This window comes from Urocampus carinirostris, chromosome 3, assembly GCF_059441175.1.
Source record: "Urocampus carinirostris isolate Australia breed hairy pipefish chromosome 3, RoL_Ucar_1.0, whole genome shotgun sequence".
Classification (NCBI taxonomy): Eukaryota; Metazoa; Chordata; class Actinopteri; order Syngnathiformes; family Syngnathidae; genus Urocampus; species Urocampus carinirostris.
In genome coordinates, this window is record NC_142351.1 from 21,193,373 (window position 1) to 21,213,315 (window position 19,943).

Below are 19,943 nucleotides of genomic sequence, written 5' to 3' on the forward strand. Positions count from 1 at the left end.
AAGAATCTCACACTGTAGTATGAACAGATGTCCAAGTATTTTAGATCTAAATCCAGGTGGAGTATGCATTGTAAACTCAGTCATTACACTTCTCCCCTAACATTTCTTTTTTATAAGAGCAGTAATATTTAATTTACAAACGCCTTACTTTCATCTCTGTCCTCTGGGTCTTCTAGTGGAGGGTCCACCTCTTCACTTTTGGCATCTGAAGGGGGCTCCTGAGATGGCATAGCTGGATCCTGAACAAAGAAATTAAAAACTTTGGCGAAAAACATCTCAACGTTATCCTTCCAATAGGTATGAAAACAACGCCTCATTTTTCTATAGTGTCGCTGCATGAGAGAATGGCAAAACATTTTTGTGAGGCAAAGTCAAACGAGGAACTAAGAAAGTTTCGTATTCAAAAAGGTCCTACAGAGTATCTTTTATGTGGGCTTTTCTCTGGAAGTTCATTTACATAGTATTGTATCTGAAGCAACAGATAAATACATCAACCAATGATCAAGATCTCAGGAAGACAGCAAACAAAGGAACATTGATTTCCTTGATAACATTAAAACATTAAGTCTCTGTAGGAAAGCATTGAAAAACAGGATGTCTTCGTCCAGAATCGCAATAGATTTCTGGATATTACTACATTAAATGAGAAGGATAAGGCTGAATGAGATACGAGTCACAACTAAACAAAACAGTGGCTGGCCTTCAAGTTCCCGACTTTCATATGCTTAAAACCTTCAAGGCTATTGAAGAGTTGTAACTGCAGCAATGTCAGTCATTTTCCTTCCATGTTATGTTTTGTGGAATTAATGACATGAAAGAGTAAAATACATTTTATATAGTGTTATGCCTCAACCCTGTTCTTTTTTATGACGCAAACATGATATCATACAAAGTTCGGGCTTTCGTGGGGGAAACAAAGTATAATAAGGGGGTAATTTACTCATTTCAAACAATGAGTGGTGTCATATTACTCAGACAGACCCTGTCCTTTGATATCAGTTAACATTAGTCAACTTTCACACCACTAAAGATATTTTACTTATGTTTAATTGATTCTCACATTAGATAACTGCAGTTCACTATACCCACCTCCTGCCAAAGAAGTAAATTCCAGTTCACATCAAACGCTACAGAGGATACTGTTCCTAATGCAGGATTATTAAAAAAACAAATCATACCCTGCTGACAGTTATGAAACGGAAACAAAGTTGCATGAATTGTGCGGACATGGTGAAAAAGTCCGCAATGACCATGGAATTTGACTCACCATAAGCCTTTGGCAGGTCTGAGGGATGAGTCTGTGACAGCGCTTATGGACCAGCAGTTTGCAGTTGATACACTTGTAGCCTTGCCCTGCAAGCCCCCATATCCTTTCACTGCAGAAGCTGCAGTAGGCTTTCTGCACAGTATAGGACAAAATCACGATGACATATTAGTATCAATTTCTAATAATTGAATCAGACTCATTGATATTTTAATGTCCATAAAAAAATCAAATTACAAGTAATACACTGAAATGAAATGTAACACTCATTCACTGTGAAACTGTGTTCAGTCTCACAGTGTAAAAATCAGAAATGCTTGTTTTTACTATCTGGAAAAGTTATGATTAAAATATGTTTTAGACTTTAGTTTATTGAAACCAAAGCGCAATTAAAAGTGGAGTAATTTTGCCCTTTACAGCCTGGAGACGTGAAATGTTAAAATAGTTCACACACTGTGTTTTTTAAGAACAGAACAATTTGCATTATTTACTCTTAAGTATGTTAACACAAACAGTGAAAAAAAATAACAAAGCAGTACTGCTTTTTATTGTTGGGTGGCACTTTTAAAAAAACTTTAGACCAATTGACAAGAAAAAAAAGATATTCTTCCTCAAAGGGAAAACAAATAATTTATCCTATCATAAAAGACAAACAACAGTTACTGAAACATGTGCTTAACTCAAATATATAGATCAGTGAAAACGGTTGTAAGCATATTAGTCCAAATATTCATGTTCGAATTTTTTCTTCAGGACCGCCGTTGGGAGTTTGCATGTTCTGCTTTATAGAATTTTTTTTTTCCAGAATCCATGGACCACATTGCCATCACCTTATTGTCAATATTGGCATACAACTCTAGCAAAGCGTGTGGTATTACCTAGTAAAACTTGTTGTGTAAAGGAAAAAACATGTGTTGTTATTTTTGTCAAGCCCAGATTGATGTATTTGAATCATAAAAGAGGTTAAAACAGAGGGAACTTTACATCGCATTTACTAATAGAGCAATCACAGTTTTGTCCAAATTTATGTGCGTAACTTCCAAAGTGATGAGAATTTTGCCAAACCAGTGCCTGCTGATAACTAAATTATGTCTTTATTTTAAGTATCTCAGATTTGTATGCGACTTTTAATACATTGTGACACTTTGGAATTAACTACAAAAGACATTAAACAGCATACTCAGAATATTTTCTGTTTAACTAAAATTTCAATTGAGCAGTCTAAATTCAGTCAAAACAATAAACAATAAAATAACAAAATAATTATGTCGGTCCGAATTGTATTGGACAGAAATAATATTTTAACAATTATGTGTGTATTTGTATGCAGTGAGAGCAACTTGCCGTGTTAAAGCGCTTGGCCTGGAAGAGGTGTCCGTTGACCTGGTAGAGTTTCCTCCATCGTCTGGCTCCTCGACGATAGATCGATTCTGAAAGAAGGGTGACATAGTTGAAATGAAGCAACAAGACATATGGCACAAAAGTGGAGGAACAGTAGACTCAGGCACAAATAGTAAAAAACAGTGGTAGAGGAGTGGTAGTGGATTTTACAAACTAAGACATCACTGGTAAAATTATTTTCCCATCTCAAATTCTAGCAAACTGATTTGTGTCAGTAAAACCAACTTGAATGGTACCACTTGGTAAAAATGCAAAATCAAAAGACACTAATTTGGTTTCGGAAGAGTTCGTTCCCATGTGCTAAAATGTGTTTCTATGCTTGGAACAGGTTGACCTGCCTGCGGTCAAGCCAAACATATTAGGTTTCTGGGTTTTTCCCTGCCCGATCACTAACCAAATCTGAAAAATGTAGCCAAACATACTTGTTTTACACATCAAAGAGACAACACTTAATCTCAATCTCAGCAGATGTTTGGGAGCTATAGGCAGCATAGTTTTGACACAACAACAAAGTTGTACATTTTGTTCCTGAGACAGAAAGACAGAGTCCAGATATTGACATACACAAAAGTTAAAACAATCATCTGCTTTTATCCAGTAAGGTACAAAAACGTTTGACTACCTTTTGCTTTCAATAAAGCCATAGGCTGATCACTTATGTGTTTTGGAAAACAACTTTGGGATATTTTAGGAAAAATACATTGAACTGACATGATGTATGATGTCATCTTATTCGTCAACTAAAACAAACATAAAAAGTTTTAAGGGTGGAGTGCGTAGTTTGAGGTGTCTTTAAAAAGTTGAAGGTAAAGTATTTTCTATATTAAGTATGAGTTAACAATGCCCTCCTGAGTTGAAGGAAGTCTTATGCTTGTTTTTCTAATGCACCTATCTGCTTTTATCTTACTTTTACTAGGCCTGCATGTGGCAGAACAACCCCCCCAAAAAAACAAAAAAAGAAGCATTTGTTCAAGCTCTTCTAAGAAATGCACGCAAATCATGTGCTACTCTGCCGCAATCTCCTGGCTTAAAGTCGTGATTGCGGCTTCAAATTTTTCAAATGCTGCTCCCCACCTTAAATGAAATATCCACGGTCTTATCAATTATGGTGGAATAATGGATGATTTCCCTTTTCAACATGAGCAGTTTTGTAAAGATTGACCAAGTAAGTCCGGAGGACGAAAGACAAAACATTTTTAGCGAAAATACTAAAATTGAGGCGTGGAAGTTCCCCAAACCCTGAATTGACTAACCCCAACTCAAGAAATAAAAATGTTTAAACAATACATAAAATAAATACCTGATTAAAAAAATGTTTTTTCTCATTTTAAAAAAAAAGTCACAAAACATATTTTGTTTTATTTCATGTTAAGTGGAACTTTAAACTAATGATAAACTACATCATCGACAACTGGGTCAATTTAGTATGAAACAACACACTAGTAATTGAATATGGTGTCATTCAAATGTTACAACATATGCTTTTCACATGCTGATAAATAATAATGGATTCCAGTCTGCTTAGCTTTTTTTCCCATGACCGTGTCCATCATCCCGGACTTAATTATTTTTTAGGGTGGAGCTCTGAAATGGTAGTTGGAAACTCCCTCTAATTTGTACACTTGAAATAAATTGTAAATCTTGGAAAAATTTGGAAAATAAGACATTAAAGAACAATGTATTATTTAAAAGTTTCTTATACAGTGTATACTTCATTTTCTTATTTGTAGTAACAAAAGAGAATTATAAGAACGATAAATGCATTCTAAGCGCTCAACTATTACAGTATTAACTTCTTGAGAACAAGGAATGCACTAGCCTTTTTATAGAAACACTATGCTGTCCAAACAGAGCAGGAATACAACATAGTTAAAAGTCTGATATAATAAAAACAAAATACTACACCTCCAGATGCAAAGGTCAGTGCTAACGGTCCTGCCATCTTCTCATTAGAGAAATATAGATGAAAAATAGGAGACTAGTTCATAGTTGCAGCCATAGCTCTAGAGTAGGGTGGTATTTCAACTACTACAATCCACAACAGGACATTTACATGGGCTTCACCCATTTCCAGAAATTGTTTCTCTTGTTCAGAAAAACATGACGCCCTCCCTGATAATGATAATTATATGGGAGGGGTTTGTCATGGGATGTAAAAAGACAGGAAATACACAATTTTCTGTTATTGAGGGAAAAGGGCAGCAAAGCGCCAGTTAAATGAGTCTGTGAGGTGACACAGGTTATGATATCTAATACCTGCAATAAATTAAGGAATGGTTATTTATGGATCTATTGTTCTAGCTAACAGACTTTGAAGAGTGATCGAGTTTGGTGCTTTGGAATTTTGGTGATTGTAGTTGGGGGAACTTGATGGAGAGTGTGCCTTAGTGGACGGAAGAGGCCCTAGTTAGCTCGCAACTATGTAAAAAGGAGTCTGAAAGCAAATTCAACTTTCTGCAATGGGCCCTTTGGATATGAAAAATGTGCGTCACAGAATTGAATTCCCACCACATTTGTCACAATGGCATAAATGCACCCAACAGAACTACAATTACAACACCATCATTCTCCATAATTCAACAAATAGCCTGCAAAAAAATAAGTAATACTACAAGAAACAGGGATAGCTGTCTAAATCCTAATCCATAATTACTGTATTTTGTATTAAATGGTTCATTTAAGTAATAACACTATAGACAAACAGCTGATAATCTGTTTCTATGTATGTCGCTTGGAATGGCTGTAAATGTTTTTTAGGTTGTGTGTGGGTGTGGGTGTTATTGTGGTCACGTGTATGTGTGCATGACTGTCATTGATCAGTATGCACTGCAGGAATTGCCAAAGGGATGAATCAACTGTTTCCATTTCAGCTCATCATCTAATAGAAAACAAATGTACACACTTGTTAAAAGCAGCCTCATCTGTCCTTACTGCCTCTGCTTACCCCCACCACAACCTATCCCCCGTATGGAATAGAGCTCATTCAAAAGCCAGCAAACATAACCTCTAATGAAAACTAATGAGCAAGACATCTTACAGTTTTTTATCTAACAGACGGATCACCGGGAGTGAGTAAAGACAGAGTAGCCGAAGGAAGGCTAATTTCTAAGATAAATAAATATTACTTCCAAGGGGGTTTTGGGGTTTTTAAGGGTTATTGATCTATCTTCGTTATTCATTATCCATTATCCGTTATCGGTCAGTTCATAATACGCTACAAAGCCTAGGAGCCGGGACACTTACTCTCAGCCAAAAGGCCAAGCTAAGGTCCTAGCCCTAAAGCAGACCTGGGCACTCCGGTCCTGGAGGGCCGCACGTCCTGCCAGATTTTGAAGTTTGCTCTTCTTTAACTCGGGTGATACAAATTATAACCTCGTTAGCAAGCTAGCAAGTTCTCGTTAACGATACTGGTGATTGGAATCACCTGTATTGGATCAGAGAAACCTCAAAAATCATGCAGAACATGCGGCCCTCCAGGACCGGAGTGCCCAGGTCTGCCCTAAAGCCTTGCTGCGATCATTGCGAATGCACCGTTCCCGGAGGTACTGCAATACCGGGCCGATGCGTGGAATGGACAGAGCAAGCTCATATTCCATCTCCGAAATGCAAAAATCAAAGACATGAATTAAGTGTTTGGGTTAGAGATGACACTATCACGAGAGTCAAGCTATAAACAGATTAGAGCAGACTATGTTCTATTGTAAAAAATAGTTCACTTGCTTTATGATGCAGAGCCATGGTTGGTCATGAGTTGAAACCTGAACGTTTATGAGGTCATTTTCACTTGACAACAAGTCCCAAAATAGACAGCCCTCAAAGGTGGATAAAAACATAACGACCCATCTACCAATTACCAACAAATTCAGTAGAAGGGTCTCTTGTCAGGATGTCAAGGTAAGTAAGACAAAGTCAAAAAGCAAGGACATTCTAAATGATGGGCATTGTCCGCTACAATTAGTCTAGCTACAGTGTAAGACAATCAACTGACACATCTACAAACACTAGAAAAAAGTATGGAATAACCAATCATGGACAAGTGCTTACGCCGATATTTTATTCTGTTGAACAAACTCAGATAAAAAACACAAAAAAATAATGTTTTTCCAAAGTGCATTTTCTTGGCACTTAGAAATACTCAGAGAATAAAAAAACTTTAAGGTGGGCCGTAAATGCTACTTTATAGACCAACCACAGGGGAAAAATATGGAATCACTCCATTCTGAAGGAAAAAAATATGGAATCATGAAAAACAGACAAAGAGGTAACAATCAAAACATATCACTAGTATGTAGTTGCACCACCTTTGGCTTTTATGACAGCTTGCAGTCTCTGATGCATGGACTTGATGGGTGACAAACAGTATTCTTCATCAATATGGTGTCAACTCTCTTTGATTGCAGTTGCCAGATCGTCTTTGCAGGTCGGAGCCTTGGACATTTCTTTTTCAATTTCTGCTACAGGTTTTCAATTGGGTTGAGATATTGGCTATTTGCAGGCCATGACATTGACTGGATGCGTCTTTCGCCAAGGAATGCTTTGACAGTTTTTGCTCTGTTGCATGATACTTTGTCATCTTGGAAAATTAGTTTGTCATCAAAATATTTGATTCATGATAGTAGGTTCCATCAGGTATGCAAAAGTTTGGAGACCCTGGTTAGTCTGATTGAACCAGGAGCCAGGTTTACCCTGGACCTCAGCAGGATTGTGGTATCAATATAACAAGGTTACGTCCTTATCGATTCACCAAAACCAAAGAACATGTTTTAATAGTATAAGTAAAAAAGGCAAATGTGTTCAAAAGTGCACAACTATTTTTCTTTTTATGGTACTTCAATACGTATTTACCTATGAGCTCACTTTACAACAAGCAGAGATTATCTTCACTCCCCAGCCAAACACAATCTTGAACACATTTCTGTGTATTTGCCTCACCAGCGTACAACACCGGGAGGTAGAGCAAACATTTTCTGCATTCCTTTATGATGACGTTGCGAAGGCTGTTTTCTATGATTGACCAATAGTAATATCACTATAACCTTAACCTTTTTTATTTATCATCACTGATAGGAACTGACTCTAGTCAGACTAGAGCCCACGGTTATCAGCCTTGTGCTTTGAATCAACAGGATGACTAAAGCCAGCATTATACGTTACGGAACGATTTTTTTTCAGTTAGCAAAACAGACAGTATGCATCAGCAAGTTCCCTGGATGAAGTCCCAGCAGAAAATGCAATTGAAAGGATTTATTTCAATTGAAATCGAGAAAAAAAGGACATGATATAAGTATTGAGAAATCTAGATTACAGTATAATTATAATGTGATTTAGGGCAGAACCAATGTTAAGTTGTGTATAATGTAAAATACAAACTCCTCAATTTTGGCTCTGGATGTAATATGTTGAAGAAAGTGGGTTACATTTTCTTATGTTTTATTGCTTAGGTATCAGGACAAGTTATACAATATAACACCTTTAACTAGGGCGACATAATTAACTTATATCGATTCTATATCGCGATGTCATGTAATGCAATTCACTGCCTTTTTTCCAAGGATTCGTAGTTCCAGTATGTTTAAGTGATGGAGTGTTTGGCCAACAAGAATTGTCACATTTTGTGGTTTAACAGCGCCGGGCTATCAGAAGCAGGTTTGAAAGGCAAGGCAAAGTTCGCGAAACGTGTGTTCACGACTTTGAGAGGCTGGTGTAAGCTGCCAGTCAGTCAAACAAATGGCCACCAAAACAAACATCACAGCTCGTAGCTTTAGTGGCTCGTTACATTGAAAATACATTCTATAATTAAATCAGGCTCTGAAAAAAGTCAGAAAAGCACAAAGAAAAGCTGATCACCAGCGAACGCTGCCTGGATATTTATCGAGTTCGGTAATGGACTGAGGCGGCGTCAGAAAGGAAAGCTATCAGCTAGGCTACCCATGAAATGGATGACTTGGAGCTACTACTCGTGAAAAACGGCTACATTTATGACTCTTGTATTTTAATCATAACAAAGACCTTGCAGAAGCCGCAGTTACCCGACGCTAGCATGTAGCTAGCCAGCCTCTCTCTAAATTGTTTTCATACATTTAAAGGAGTAGCCCTCCAATTACGTTGAACTTTTGTATAATGACAATAACGACTAATTATTCAACTGCAATTACTTTTTTATTTTGTTACAGTCATATACCTTTGGTTTCTAAGGACATCATCTCAAGGTAAGTTTGCACGTCATGTTTAAATTCTCCCCAAAATTAAAACAAGCATAGAAATGCACTTTTCTTGAAAAATTGCAAATCACATTGAAATTGCAATACAGTACAGGTCTGAAAAATCACAATTTTTTTTTTTTACCCCAAATGCAGCCCTACCTTTAACTTCCAATTACTGCAGCTTAATAGTCCGTATGTATGATCTTATTAGTCAATTTCTGGAAGAAATTGAGTCCACAGTTTCAAGACTATTTTATGCAAGGGATAGAGAGCTTTTCACTGGATAAGCTTCTCCTCGTAGACACGATACTCTTATACACTGCTCCCTGAGAGGCTGCCATGTTGTGGACAACTACTTCAGACTTGTCGGAGGAAATAAGAAAGGTTTGCGAGATAAACGAGTAGTAATCCATAATGCTGAATACAGAAGAGAATTGCATGATAGCGAAAGCCTTTACATGAAAATGATCTTGCTCTAAAAGCCCTCTACTCGCCATAATATATTGTTTCCTTATCAGGCCAAGTATATGACCCACATTCAAACAAGGTAACACACCAGTCGAGACTCTTAAAGCCTTAGTTCCAACCCAGTTATTTAAAATAGAAAGGAGGTTGAAGGCCCTTTATCACTGTTTGAAAATAGGGACACTCATAAGACTTAAACACTCTAGCTGACCGTCAACTAGGAGATTAACTTTGCTGCCTCTAAGTGAAGAGTTATAAACGCATGAATGAAACATTTCCCTTAGGCTGGGGAACAATTAAATAGCAATATGAATAACAATAGATATGTGAATAATATTGAAAGAGAATGATCGGCTCGTTCAAAAGCTTGAATTGTGTAAACCAGAGGTGGGCAAACTAAGCCACATGCGGCCCATCAGGCCTATTTCAATCAGCCTTCCCAACGAAAATGTTAAAAATATTTGTAAAATGGTAAAAAGAATACTCACAAAAATGTGTCTTGTCACTAGTGTTTATTTGGGTGTCTTCCCTCGATAAGAAATACAGTATAGTTTTTATAAGGCATTAAAGGGACAGTGTGTCATATTTGGCCCCTAGCTTTTACTGTATTGTGAAGTGTGACAAAAAGCAAGTGCTACAAACCACAGGGAAGAATACAAACTATGGAGACACAAAGTGATCAGACTGCAACATTTTACCTTTCATTTTTTGTCCATCCTTTTGCGAAGACAGAAAGAAATGTAAAAAAAACAAATATACGAAAAGGAAAATAAGAAAGAAAAAAGTAAAGAATAAAAAGATTATAAAAGAAAAGTAAATAGGAATACGGGTAAAGAGGGACAAAGAAAAAGGAAAAAAAACAAACATTACGAGAAAAGGGTTGAAAGAGAAAAGAAAAAAATAAAGAAAAAAGACAAGAAGCATGAAAAAAGACTTAAAAGGGAAAAAGGTAATAAAGAAAAGGAAAACAAGAAAAACAGAACAATAGAGAACAATTGAAGAAAAAAGGAAATGGTATGAAAGATAAAAACAAAAGATAAAAAGGGCAGTTTTGTTTTTTGGGGTACCCTTAGCAGCAAGATGGCGGCCAATCGTGTCAGCTCCCTTTAGTTGAGTCTAATCTAATAAATTTCACAATCTAAGAATAATTTTTTAAAACGCATGTTTTTATGTTAGTTATAGTTATGTACTGTATTTGGATAATAATCAAATGTGTTTTTTTCCTGCTGCATGAAGGGTGCTTTTTTTTCTACCACTAGGAGCCACTAAATATTAGACACTGTCCCTTAGTTGCATACCGTGCTTAACGTCAACAGTCAAATAGCTGGCTGCATTTTTTTGTATTTGCTATTCTTTATCATGTACTTTATCAATATATTTTATGACATTTCATGCAAAAAAATAAGGAGGAAAAAACACTTCCGAGCTAGCCTTTGGAGTTCCTAAATGCCTAATAATGAATTGGTGCTTTAAGAAAGGACATAATCCACGAATATATGTTAATTTATCACGTTTTGCAGAGGTATCAGTTTTGAGACTACCGGCAGATACGAAAAAATCAAATCAACCTTTTTTTTCTTCCTCCGGGAATTTTTTAACCCAATCTAACCTGTCACTCAACAAGATTGCCTACTTCTGATGTATACGAACACATACATTTAAGAACCATCTTATATCTTTGAATGGATCTTGGTAAAAAGATGTATCATAATTTCATCAACTTGAAAATGACCGTGTTAGTTTTTTAAATAAAAGATTTCCAGCGATCATCTCTGAAGAATTATGTGATAGGTGGGAAATTAATAGCATCACTGTCCAATCAGTACTGCTATTTAGATGGAGCGGTTTCCTTATCTTGAATGTAAATTAGACTGTTTTTTTGCATTCAGGCTACCAAGGTTATGGGCAATTGGTAGCCTGGTCACTCAACACTGAAGCAACGGTGGCTAACCAAAACATTACAAGTATTTACCAAAAACGAGACTATGAGAAGAACAAGGCCCTTGGTCTAGTCGTTAATCCGGAAGAACCGGGTAGCGTGAACATGTGGGTGAAGGTTGAGGTGTCTGGAAACGATCCATATTGGTTATTGGGAATGTATAGCAAGTTCCCAAAAATGGGTTTTCCAAACTGAACATGTGGGTCTAGATGTGGGCAAAGTTGGCGCATACCTAAGAGTCCAAACCAAATCGTTTATTTTCAACACACATAATCAACTAGAACCAGAAGAGGACCATTATAGAAATTGGGCATCAACAAAAGTGAACACGAACACCCATTCCACTCCAACAGATGGTATTGATATGCTAAATTAGTTGCTAAGAAAAAGAATTGCAGCAACTGTTTTGTATGCTCCTACATGCCTACTTCTGTCTCACAACCACGCATATACTGTATGCTAGAGCCATGGCTAGGAATGATGCATTAAGAACCATGCAGGTCACACAAGGTGAAGAAAAATTGGCAGATCACCAACCACTACCCAAACACATTCGAGAAGCATACATTGGCTTACCCACTACAATTTCACCTCATAATTTGATTCCATGCAAACACCATGGGCGAAGCATGGTGTTTCCCTGTTTGTGGTCATTTGAAAGGCACAGGAGTTAATCTGGATAGATTAGATATTCAACGATGCGATGAAACAGTACCGTTAGATGAGAATAAGATACAAACAAATTATACTGTGTTAGTTTGGGTGTGAAGGGTGTGTGGGTGGAGAGCATATTCATCGATACCTGTAAATGCTTCAGGAATATGCAATCCCGTCAAAATAACCAACATTGCACATGTCTTAACAGCCAACCAACCCACAAATCTGAACTATGAGACGCATACAACACAGAGCCGTACCGAACGGGAATTCACCTCCGCCAAATTTATAGCTCATGATTTAGTCTATGGAACCGATGTAACCAAGGAGTTCAAACACTGCTCAGTTGGATCAGAAGTTATCCCTTTCCCTGTTACGTCTAGAAATATTAGACTACAGATTCCAAAGTTTTGTGAACGCCTCACTTAAAACAGAACAACTCCAAAATAACGAAATTTCGGCCCTAAAACAGACTAGCACTAGACCTAATAACTGCAGAGAAAGGAGGAGTTTGTGCTATGATAGGAAATTCATGCTGCACATATGTTACCGACAACACCAACAGCACCCAAATGAAAGACGCCATACACATAATGACTGATGTGAAGAACTCATTGATCAAAGACTCACATAGTCTGGGGACTCCAGTTTTGAGTCCCTTTTTCAAAATTTAATATTCAGACAAAAGATTACAATGTTTGCACCAGTAATTTTCACATTGCTAGCCATTACTTTATTTGCATGCTGTGTTATTCCATATGTTTGTCGTCTGATTGACAGAATGATTTCTTTTGCTATAGTTATTTACACTGAAGTTATGAATTTGCAGACTACTAGAGCCAAAGGACGAGATAACGAAAGTCCTAAGTTACTATAGGCTTTGCTTGTCTTGGCCATTGTGGTGTTCGGAGAGCCAAATGCTAAGGTTTTCTGCCTCTCCTTTGACAAGAAGAGCAATTTTTAACCTTCCCGTAAGAGCTTACAATGATGGCTGCATTGAAAACCACTAAAGGAAAATGTAGCTGGATATGCATAAAAGACACAAAAGAAAGGAAATGTGAGAAAATTATAGTTTGATTATAGTTTGAATGTGCCTTTGTATGATTTTATCCTCAAAAGTACCTTAACAAAGCCAAAGATTATATCCATGTGTTGTTTGTCTTTTGTTACAATTGTATCACCTTATATAGTTAATTTTCCCCTTCAGACACGAAGATTGCGCCTCACGGTCTTTAATCATATGAAGTCCTTCAGATATGGCACCTGGCTGTCTCACCTCCCTAAAATCTGCCTCTCCTCCCTATCTATGCTTCCTTAGAAATACATTGCATCATTGTTTAAGATTACCCTAAATAATTAGCTCCTTTCTCAACAGGTGGGCTAATCTTTATCTTCCAAAGTCAGTTGGTCTGCTGGCCAGATACTTTCACTTTTGTTTCTCATCAATTATTATAGTGTGACACTCAGCGACCAGTATTATATCGTTTGATGTAATCATGTGATCAGATCAGATCAGATCAGATGTGTTGTTTTACCCATGGGTTTGGAATAAATGGTAAAGTAGTTATCGGATGGGTGTGATTCCTCTCTGAGCCAATCTCAGAAGCAGATCTTGCAAGTAATCGTATTGTGCTCCAGAAGACGATAGTGTGTGAGGACAAAAATCAATGCAAAACCAATATACAATACCAATACAGTTCAGTGTTCCCCATAGAATTGGGTATGACCCAGGTGTTGGACGGTCTTGGGGCGTCTGGGGGCTTGCCCATCCCTTTTTTTGTTTTGTGAAGTGTTGACTGCTCCCACACTTTTGCAGACTTCGATCGAACTGTTTCCTCCGTGTCCGTCGTGTTTTATGAGTTGAATTCACTGTAGACTTTGAGAACAGCTCCTTAGTTCGCCTTCCACCTCTTGTCTAATCATCAATTTTAATCGATTTAATCAATACGTTGTTGCAGCTCTAGAGCTCACAATGTTGTTTCTAATCTTTTATATGAGATTCCTTAAAATTCTTTGGATTAACTTTACATGTGTATATGTAAAAAAAATATGATTACATTTTTTAAGAACACAAGTTTGAGACCCTGGCGGTGACCAATTTAATCCTGGCAGCCTGTAGTTAAAAATGCTATTAATCCTAATGTGTCTCTGACACTAAATAGTTGTTCAATATTGCACAGCAAAAGAGCAGTCGATAAACTGTTGCCAAGCAACCCTCTGCTTCACACTACAAAGTTGCCTAACGAGATCTTATCGCCCAATCAGTGTTCATTTTTACATGAAACCATTAACACAGACTGCAATGTAAGTCATCTTTGAGCACCTTAGTTGTTATAAATTATGCTAACCAGCTCTATTGTTGTGTGTAAAAAATGTGCAAAGAACATTTTTGTCTTTTTATGGCTGAAATACATCAAATATATCAGCAGTTATAAAGAATTTTGATCTGAAAAACTGAAACTGAATCCTTTTTAATAGGATTTCGCCATTAGAAATTATGATGCTGCATTCTGTAATTCTCCCTTTGCATGCCGGGTTCCCCACTCTGTAAACAAATGATACGCATGCCAACTGCTCGATCCAAGCTATTATAGCTGTAGTGAATTGTCAATTGAGTGCCATAACATCAGAGGGTGCATCAACGTTGAGTGCCTTGAGGGGGCATGGGGTTGTTGGGCAAGGACAGATACACTACCAAACAGATGCAAACTTCAAATTTAGAAGTAGCAAAATGTCACTGGCAAAATAGCAGCCAGATAAAAAAAAACGTTCATTTCCCATTTCACAGACCAAAACTCCACTATTGAAAGATGATAGTTGTTTACTACTTTATAATAAGTGAACCGTGATCATGTCACGTCCTGGTTGTGTTTCTGTGCACAAATAAAGACCAGCTTCACACTATCCCTGTGCTGTCATAATAAGCCTCTCATTTCCAATAGGTTTATTCTGGTGAATACACAAAGCACAGACTGTTGGGAGTAGAACAATGGTGCTCTGCTGTGCCACAGTCAAAGCAATAATAACAAAACTACTATTGAAAAATTCAGCTCTGCAGAAAAAGTTGGAAGAAGAAGTCAAGTCAATTTCCTTCGATGATCACTGATCATGACAAAACATATGAATTCAAGTAAAGTGGTGGAGATTTCACTAAAACGGAAAATGACAAGAAAATACCAGTCAAACAAAATTAATAATAGGAATCAATTGTATCAATAATATGACTTGGTAAATAGTTAAGTCTACATCTATTACAGAGTCTCACACCTCTAAAGATGGACCAAAAATTACTTTTATTTCCGCTGCCTGATGTCATTGTGAAGCTTTTACTCTAATGTATCTTTTTTTTCCCTTTACGATGAAATTTAAAAAGCTGAAAAGATGCAAACTACAAAAGATTTATTTTGTTTGGGTTGTCGTTTCTTGTTTGTGATTTACAATAGGTGTGCTTTCGTGGATAAATTTTGCATTAATGCGTGGAGGTAGAGCGCTCGTCTTGGGACAGAGAGGTTGCAGGTTCAATTCCTGGTTCCTCCGAGTTAAATGTCAATGGGCAAGACACTGAACCCTGATAAGCAACCCTATCTCCATTATTGGTGTTTGAGTGTCTGTGTGAATGGGTAAATACATTGGAAAGGACTTTGGAAGGTCTTCTGAGACTTGAAAGGCGCTATAAAAATTCAGATTATATAGACATACAGTAAAAGCAGACATTTTCATTCATCAACTCATAATTTTATCACGAATTGGGCCAGCTTTTGCAGCGTTAACAGAAATCCAACATTTACAATGATTGGTAAATGTTAATTCTTGCTTCATTTTATTGAAATAATTAGTTATATACTGGAATAGATGATCAGTTATTAGGAAAGGCAGACTTTTTATTAATCAACAACATTTAGTATATTTTTTAAGCTTTGTCTGAATTGGAAAAAAAAACTATTAAAGATGATTTAAAAAATAATTTAAAAAAGTTAGTACTTCCTTTTGAAATGTGTGGTGTCAACATTCTAAACAGGTATTCGTCATCATCTTTATACACGTCATCATGAGTAGCAATGACACAAATATGCGGGTGTGCTGCAGTGCAGCAGGGAGGACTGACACCTTACAAAAGCACTTGTGCTATTTCTGGAGCTGCTGAAGAGTCTTGCGAGCAGAGAAGTGTTTTGAGTATTATAGGTGTGGAGTCTCGCAGCATACTCATCAGCTCTCATTAGTGGAAACCATAATGAGAGCTGAAATACATATTTTAATTGCCACCAACTGAGCAGATTCTTTTAAAGAAGTGCAATCACGCAAGGGAATGACTCTGTGACATCTACTTTCTGAAAATTATTTTATGTTAGTGTTTACCCAGTCTTGCTAACTTTTGTAAAATGCTGGAAAAAAAAATTTGTTTCAGATGAGGTTAAGATTGACCAGCAGTATGATGGACTCCAACTCAAGAATAGAAGTTTATCTTTTTTCTTTTTTGTGAATCATATTACACCAGCGGTAGGCCCCCAGGGCCTGCGAGGCCTTCTCTGCTGCCTTGTAAAATATCTGAATCATGTTAATTATAGGTATATAATAAGGTATATTTTTAACTTATTCAATGCCAGAAGCTTCTCCCAATCTGGAAAACCATCCATTATCTGCACCGCTTATCCTCAGTAGGGTCGTGGGGGTAATGGAGCCCATCCCAGCCATCCTGGGGCAGTGGGCAGGGGACACCCTGAACTGGTTGCCAGCCAGTTGCAGGGCACACAGGGACAGACAATTCGCTCGCTCATTTAAACCCAGGGACAATTTGGACTGGCCAATTATCCTGACAAGCATGTTTTTGGAATGGGGGAGGAAACCCACGCAAGCACGAGGAGAACATGCAAACTCCACACAGGAGGTTCGATCTCATGACCTCAGAACTGTGCCGCACACGCGCCGTCGTGCTACCCCTCTGGAAAACCAGTGACAGACAATTTTTACCATTCTGACTTATTTTTGTAGGCGTACAGAGAATTTTGTTATGTAGCCATGTCAAAAGAAAGCTTGAATGAAAAGCTTTCTGTCCCTTAGATCTGCTTCTGAGCTTGGCTCAGAGAGGAATCAATGAAAGCATCTTTCATTCGAAAAAAAGGATGTTTCTAGCTTTTGCTATTGTTTAGTAAACAATAGTTGAACATTGAGTTTCTTGAAAATACTCGTTTTCAAGAAAACTTCTGAGAAAAACGGCTTTAACCGATTACCTTTCAGTCAAAACTTGTAGCCAGGATCAGAAATCTACCCAGAGGCCCCCACAATCAGTTCTGCAGTCCCCGAGCCATAACCTAAGTGTGGATAAAGCTGTTGGTTTAGCCATTCAGATTTTGAGTTGGCGACACATTGCCGTAAGGAAACGTTAGCTATTTCACAAATTATGATTGGTTTATGGGCTGTAACGGAAGTATCACAAAGAAAAGGTGAGGAAAAATGCAGTATCTGGGTGTCCAGTGCGTAACAGACGTTTCAATCCTAAATCGAATACAAACATATGCCAGAAATACAAAACGACAGGTTTGACTTCCAGCATTAGCTTCAATGGCGATAGAAAACAACTTCTTGACGGAACTAAAATGCACGGATAATCTGTGTGACTGAGTAATTAAAATCTTGAGGAGAGAAAATAGGTTGGATTTTCTGCACATATAAAAATGTTTTTGGTGAGTAAAAAACAGAAAATAACGTTTTGTTTTTGAAACAATTTATTTCCAAATTAGAGTGCAAAAGAAGTATTTGGTTACCTACAAACAAGCAAGTTTACAGGCTGTCAAAGAGGTCGAACTTCTACCTTCTAGGTCTAATGCGGTCTAACAAGGCTTTACTTGTTACCTGTTTAAATTCATTATCTGTATAAAAGACACCTGTCCACAACCTACGTCAGTCACTCCAAACTCCACTATGACCAAGACCAAAGAGTTGTTGAAGGACACTCGAGACAACTTTGTAGACCTGCACCAGGCTACGAAGACTGAAACTGCAATAAATCAACTGTGGGAGCAATTACAAAATGGAAGACATACAATACGACTGAAAATCTCCCTCGATCTGGGGCTCCATGCAAGATCTCACCCAATGGCGTCAAAATAATACCAAGAATGATGAGCAAAAATCACAAAACCCAACTGAAGGGACCAAGTGAATGACCTACAGAGAGGTGGGACCACAGTAACAAAGGTTTCTATCAGTAACACAATGCACCGCTAGGGACTCAAATCCTGCACTGCGAGACGTGTCCTCCTGCTGAGGCCAGTACATGTCCAAGCCCATTTGGGGTTTGCTAGAGAACATTTGGATGATCTATAAGAGGACTGAGAGAATGTGTTATGGTCAGATCAAATAAAAATAAACCTTTCTGGTAGAAACACAGGTTCTCGTCTTCTCATTTTTGAGAAATAGTCATGAATGGCATCCCATCTGAAGAATACCATACCCACTGTGAACCATGGGAGTGGAAACATCATGCTTTGGGGCTGTTTTCTGCAAAGGGACAAGGACAAGTGATCTGTGTAAAGAAAATAATGAATGGAGTCATGGATCGAGAAATTTTGTGTGAAAATCTCCTTCCATCGGCATTGGCATTGAAGATAAAAACGTGGCATGACAACGACCCCAAACACAAAGCCAGGGTTACAAAAAGGTGGTTTCAGAAGAGTGGCTTATCCAGAACTCTAGATCTCAACCCCATAGAAAATCTGTGTAGGGATCTGAAAGTCCATGTTGCCAAAAGACAGCCCTAAAACTGCTCTAAAACAGACCTGCATGGAGGAATGGGCAAAAATATCAGCAACAGTGTGTGAAAGCTTGTAAAGAGTTACAAAAACATTTGGCCTCTGGCAACAAAGCATACATAACAATGAACTTTTGATATCGACCAAATACTTGTGATTTTCTTTTTTTTCCACATTCTGTCTCACATGGTTGACGTTTACTCATGTTGATAATTACAGGCCTCTCTAACATTTTCAATTGGGATAACTTGCACAATTAGGGATAGACTAAATACTTATTTGCCCCTCAGTACATAGTTTTGAAATGCCAATATGTAGTGTCAATATAAGAAACAACCAATAACAGCTTTCGGTAATTTTAATGGTAGACAATATTACTAGCCCTCTATTGGTGATTTAACAAAAAACCCAAGATTAAACGAGTGGCAAATTCCCTTTAAATAAATGCAATATTAAAGAAAGATATCATGTTAGGATTGAATGGTATTTCTTTAAGTATATACTTCATGGTTTGCAGACAGATAGGGGTTTTTAAGTACAAAATTTATAACACGTGTTGTCGGTATAAATGAATACTCAAGATTTGGGGATCGGTATTAGCCTGTGAAAATGTGGTATCAAACATCCCTTAATGAACCCGACTACATGTTGTACCTCTACATGATACATGTGCCACAGAAAAACATGATTTTTCTTTACATACAAGATTTCTGGATAATAATTTTAATGTCAACTTCAGTATAAGATGTATAAGGTTCAACCACCATAAAGTTGTTTTTTCCAGGTTTCCTTTGGGAAAAAAAAATCAAACAATTGGTATACTTATGTAATATATGGATTGGGCAACCACAACCTCGTGTTAATAAATAAAACATTGATGATGAGCTGCATCCAGCTAACAGTGCACATCGCTGCACCAATCATGTCATCTTTGTCAGCCCATGACCACACTTTACTATCACTTGTAGGCCAATACCTCGGTCACAGAGGATTCAATAGAGATTACCTGCAAACTGCTCCTAATACAAATAGGGCACACTTATTACTAGTGTCTTTACTTTCTTTCTGAAAGAAAAATGAATCAATTTCAGATCAACTTAGTATTTAATGTGACTGAACTGAGAGAACAAGCAAAGTAAAAACAGTTGCCTGGGAAAAACTATATCTTGTACAATATGAGTTCTGCTCCCACATACATTTATGGTCAGCCTACTGGCTATGTTCTATACTGCAAATAATTTTCAATAACAGATATATCATTTCCA

The 19,943-nt window shown here is 37.4% G+C and overlaps 1 protein-coding gene and 1 pseudogene across 1 annotated transcript in view; both read right to left on the reverse strand.

The window, feature by feature from the left end:
* The window catches only part of prkcz (protein kinase C, zeta), an 80,440-nt gene that overhangs the window by 46,625 nt on the left and 13,872 nt on the right, over positions 1–19,943 (reverse strand). Inside the window, exons 5-7 of the mRNA XM_088330997.1 lie at positions 2,609–2,694; positions 1,268–1,399; positions 149–239 (exon numbers count right to left, since the gene is read on the reverse strand). Of these exons, the coding sequence (XP_088187123.1) occupies positions 149–239; positions 1,268–1,399; positions 2,609–2,694 (309 nt within the window). The remainder of the gene's footprint in view (positions 1–148; positions 240–1,267; positions 1,400–2,608; positions 2,695–19,943) is intronic.
* Positions 6,186–6,336, reverse strand: LOC148369081 (U2 spliceosomal RNA; annotated as a pseudogene).